Genomic DNA, 2,050 nt, shown 5'->3' on the forward strand with positions numbered 1-2,050 from the left:
ATATATATAATTTGAATGTGAAAAGAAAGAATACAAAGATGTTGAGTGCAAAAAGTGCAAGCAATGTGAACAGACCTATTTAGTTAGGTATTCCTAATATTTCAAAGAAAATAAATACGTTGAAGCTGAATGATTCAATGATGTGAACTAATTAATGTAACTAAATGACATTGGAATATTTGTAAACTACGTACAATATTTAATAAACTACGTAGAATTAAATAGCAATCTTTAGAATGAGAGAAGAGTTGAAATATGGCGCCTATGTATTTGCTAAGAAAGCGGAAGTGAAAATATGACTCCGAAATTGCGATTGGTTAATATTCTAGCAATGGGCGTGTTCAAGTCGACACAGCGGCTAAAGAGTCGATTGTGTATCTTGAAATAAGATGAAAATTACAAAAGTGAGCAAGCATTACTAGGTATTGACCAATTAAATTATGAATATTCTAGTGAATTTGTTCACTTTTGCAATTTTCACCTCATTTCAAAATACACAATCGAGCCCTAAGCTCTGCTCGCCGAGTAATTAAGCATGATTAGTTGGATCTATAAGTAAGAATCAATGGGTGCATCCAGAAGCACGACCGCTCACTGAGAGCTTAATGAGCTCTTGCATTTGATTGGCATATTCCATTAGATCTAAAAATGTAGACCAAACAGGTAAAAGAGCTCATTAAGCTCTCAGTGAGCGGTCGTGCTTCTGGATGCACCCATTGATTCTTACTTATAGATCCAACTAATCATGCTTAATTACTCGGCGAGCAGAGCTTAGGGCTCGATTGTGTATTTTGAAATGAGGATGCATCTAATCATACTCATTCGCTCGGCAAGCATTACTACCCACTTTGCCGTCTTGAATTCGCCCAATGTCGGCCAATCGTGTCGCAATCTTTTAACCACATCATTCGGAAGAACCTTTGCCATTTTGATGAATTTTGATCCGAGTTGTTGATTTCGAGGAGGGGATTTCCGTTAGAGTTAGCGGGAACGGCGTCTGAATTCGACGATATCTTTATGTTATTGTTACGCGGAATGGAATCGTCACATATCAATGAAGAGATAAAACGTAAGTATCCTGTTTATCGATTCACGATGATTTCGCTCGACTCACTTTAATCGCGATATCTTGAGCATCGCACGCGAATTTTGCCCTAAGTGGAATCTGATTAATGTAAACATTAATCGTTCCCGATACGCCCGCGATACGTGTACGTGCGCAACAGGTACCGAATTGGATTGGTGACAAATTACGTTGATGAGAGGGAAGAGGGAGGTAAAGGGGAGAAGGAAAGACCAAGGAAGAAGGCAAGGATTAAGTCAAGTGCGGTACATCACGCGTGCTGCGTTTGAAATGCCGTTCTGCTTTTGCCAAGGGAATAGATGAGAGTGAAGAATAAGGTTAGCACATTTTCCCTTTTTCTCTACGATTTTTCACGCGAAAGCTTTCTTTCGACTACCGCAAGAAAGTTCAGAGATTTCCACGTCCTTCCCCCCCCCCCAAGGACCGATGGATTCTCCTTTTTTCTTCGGTACTATAGATCTTTTCTTGCGTATTTTTCCGTTCGGTGTTGAATTTCGTGAGGACCAAAAGTTAAAGAAGATTGATTGATTTTCTCGTGAAGTGTTTTGTTCGATTATCGGTAATCGGTTCGAATTTATTTACGATCGTGTCTTCCATCATTGTTCTCGTTAAGGCATCACTTCTTTGTCCCTTTGTCACAGCGCGATAAGACGTGAGATTCTTCCGATAAGCTGAAATATCTGTATCTTATGTGTCTCGTAGGAATTCTTTTGAATCCTTTCGAAAAAAATGCTCTTTTGTTTCTTTTTCATTGTTTTTATTCGCATTAGGTCAGTGTTTTAATATAGGAGATCTATTTTATAATTTCGTCAAGATTTAACACGTGTTTTGCAGTGTACGATTTTTTATAATCTGTGATTATACTTTTATTTGTGCACATTTGTTTCATGAACTTATCTAATCTTCTATGTTTTAATTATCTGATGGATTTTTTTACAATTAAAAGATTAATTATTTTTTTTTTTT

At 37.4% G+C, this 2,050-nt stretch overlaps 1 protein-coding gene across 1 annotated transcript in view; it reads left to right on the forward strand.

Moving 5' to 3' along the window:
* The first annotated feature begins 1,198 nt into the window (after positions 1-1,198).
* The window catches only part of LOC108756430, an 11,150-nt gene continuing 10,298 nt past the window's right edge, over positions 1,199-2,050 (forward strand). Inside the window, exon 1 of the mRNA XM_018500223.1 lies at positions 1,199-1,401. Within this exon, the coding sequence (XP_018355725.1) occupies positions 1,384-1,401 (18 nt within the window). The 5' untranslated portion in view covers positions 1,199-1,383. The remainder of the gene's footprint in view (positions 1,402-2,050) is intronic.

This window comes from Trachymyrmex septentrionalis, unplaced genomic scaffold, assembly GCF_001594115.1.
Source record: "Trachymyrmex septentrionalis isolate Tsep2-gDNA-1 unplaced genomic scaffold, Tsep1.0 scaffold127, whole genome shotgun sequence".
Lineage (NCBI taxonomy): Eukaryota > Metazoa > Arthropoda > Insecta > Hymenoptera > Formicidae > Trachymyrmex > Trachymyrmex septentrionalis.